The sequence below is a fragment of the Penaeus vannamei genome, chromosome 26, assembly GCF_042767895.1.
Source record: "Penaeus vannamei isolate JL-2024 chromosome 26, ASM4276789v1, whole genome shotgun sequence".
Lineage (NCBI taxonomy): Eukaryota > Metazoa > Arthropoda > Malacostraca > Decapoda > Penaeidae > Penaeus > Penaeus vannamei.
This window is the reverse complement of record NC_091574.1, coordinates 32,784,988-32,787,487: the sequence shown is the minus strand read 5'-3', so window position 1 is coordinate 32,787,487 and position 2,500 is coordinate 32,784,988. Positions and strand designations below refer to the sequence as shown.

The following is a 2,500-nucleotide window of genomic DNA, read 5'->3' as shown; positions in this document are numbered from 1 at the left end:
AGTTCACGGCTTCGGCAAGGCGGAGGCCTCTGAGGATGCTCTCTTCTTTACTGATGACTGCCCAGGGCGCAGTCGCCGCTCCGGATTGCATGATCGCTTGGCTGAACAGGTTGCGTGAAAGAGGAGACAACAAGTGCATGCTTATACTGACAGCGCCCGCAGACTCGCCGAAGAGCGTGATGTTGTCCGGGTTGCCGCCGAAGAAGCGGATGTTGTCGTGGATCCACTGGAGGGCCATCTGCTGGTCGAAGAGCCCCGCGTTGCCGGGCGCGTCGGCGGTCATCATGTAGAGGAAGCCGAGGGAGGCCACGCGGTACTGGGGAGCCACGACGATCACGTTCTGCTCGGCCGCCAGCGTCTTGTAGTCGTAGACGTCCAGGGTGGAGGTTCCGGAGTAGAAGCCGCCTCCGTAGATCCACACCATGACGGCGGCGTTGGTCGGCCTTGGCTTGGGCACCACGACGTTGATGTAGAGGCAGTCTTCGCTCATCTCGGTGTTGGGATTCCACATGGTGGCGCCCTTGAAGTCCCCGAAGAAGGTGTCGGGGAGCTGGACGCAGGACTTGGGCTGCGTCGTCGTGTTCTTCACTCCGTGCCATCGGTCGATCGGACGCGGGTGGCGGAACCGGAGGTCACCGATGGGCGGCATGGCGTAAGGGATGTTGTACCAGGCATCCACTTGGCGGCCCGTGGCTGTGGTGAGTGTGGTGCCCTGCACGGAGCCCTTTTGCGTCTGCACCACCAAGGGGTCCCGTGACTCCACCCCGCGCGTCGCCGCCATCACCACCCACGCCACCACCACCACGCTCCGCCACGCCATCCCTCTGAAACACACGAAGGGCGTTAGAATCGGCCGGCATGCGCTCGCCTTTTTCGTAACCCTAATTAAAATGGGCAGACAATAAGGCATACAAATGCGGGGGAAGGAGAAAGAAGAGATATGGCAGGCAAAGTGACATAACACGGAGACAGAAAAATAGAATAGCGGAAGAGATGCATATTTCCATACGGAGTGAGTTCGCAATGTAATTACGGGAAAAGTGGATTTAAAGGCCTGTCAATCCCTTTTGCATCATGTCAGACTTGGCTGTGTAAGGTCTGCTCCGCTGTATTTATCTTTTATATCTGGTCAGGTCAGGAACACTAAATTGAGCATCTCCAACATAAGACAGCAGAGAAAGAAAATGTTTAAATCAAAGGAAGAAACAGCAAAAATAGCATAAAGGTCTTAAATCAAACAAATATAAATAAAGGTACAAAAGTAAGAAGGAAAGAATAGGAGGACAGTGGACAGACAAACATATTTTTGATATTCTTGAATTCCTATGAAAGAAAAGCAAAAGATAAGGCAAAACGAGGTGAAAAAGGACCGAAATGAGGGAGAATATTTATGGGAAACATTGAAAAGATCGTAGAGGGGGAAAAGCCACTTTAAGGAAAAATAGGAAAAGGGAAAAGGGAGCAAGGGAGGGGGGGGGGGATCATGGGCCACCTTATAAGAAATACAAGTACCACACATCTAGTGCACTGGTACCTCGAAATATGAACTCCAAAAGTCGGCTCGTGTCAAAATATATTTATACACACGGAAGAGTGCACATAACACTTTTCCTCTTTTTCCTTCTTCGTTTTGAGGATTAGGGGATTGTAAACCGATGACTACAGTGTCACATAGATCTAGAAATTGAGTCAATAAGGACAAAGAAGTAGAACGAAAGTGATTGATTAATGATTCCAACTATTTATACCGATAACATCGTTCTCATTCCAGTCTGGGTCTTTTTATGCTTCAGAGGTAGAGACAGGGAGAGGGAAAGGGAGAAGGAGAGAGAGGGAAAGGAAGAAGGATAAGCAAAGACAGGGAAAGAGTTAGGATGAAAGAGAATGAGAGGGAAAGAGAAGGAGAGGGAGAAAGAGGAAAAGATAGAGCGGAAGAGAGAGAGTGAAAGAGAGGGAAGGAGAGGAAGAGAGAGAGAGGGAGAGAGAGGAAGAGAGAGAGAGAGAGAGGGGGGGGGGAGGAAGAGAGAGACAGAAAGAGGGAAGGAGAGGAAGAGAGAGAGAGAGAGCGGGAAGGAGAGGAAGAGAGAGAGAGAGAGAGAGAAGGAGAGGAAGAGAGAGAGGGAAGGAGAGGAAGAGAAAGAGAGAGAGGGAAGGAGAGGAAGAGAGAGAGAGAGAGGGGGACGGAGGGAGAGAGACAGGGAGAGGGAGGGAGGGAGGGAGAGAGGGAGAAAGAGAATGAGAAATAGAAAAGAGAAAGAGAGAGAGAGATGATGTACGTATGAGGTATTCTAACACGAGGCAAACGGAAATGGAAAGGACAGAAGAAGAGGAAGAGAAGAGAAGAGGGGGAGGCGGTAGTACTTAAAGAGAGTGGGAGGGACTTAATTTCTAATTCATGAATCCAAATACCAAGGCCATTGGGGGTGGGGGATGGGGAAGGGGAGGGGGGACAGGGGAAAGGGAAGGAGAGGGACGGGGAGCGCACAGAGGGGGTGGGGGT

At 51.0% G+C, this 2,500-nt stretch overlaps 1 protein-coding gene across 2 annotated transcripts in view; it reads right to left on the bottom strand.

Annotated features, from left to right (window-relative positions):
- The window catches only part of LOC113810840 (acetylcholinesterase), a gene marked incomplete at its 5' end in the record, with an annotated part of 81,795 nt that overhangs the window by 16,226 nt on the left and 63,069 nt on the right, over window positions 1-2,500 (bottom strand). For both annotated transcript variants that reach the window (XM_070140357.1, XM_070140358.1), the window contains 1 exon segment: window positions 1-824. This exon segment is cut by the window's left edge and continues 676 nt beyond it. In XM_070140357.1, the coding sequence (XP_069996458.1) occupies window positions 1-820 (820 nt within the window).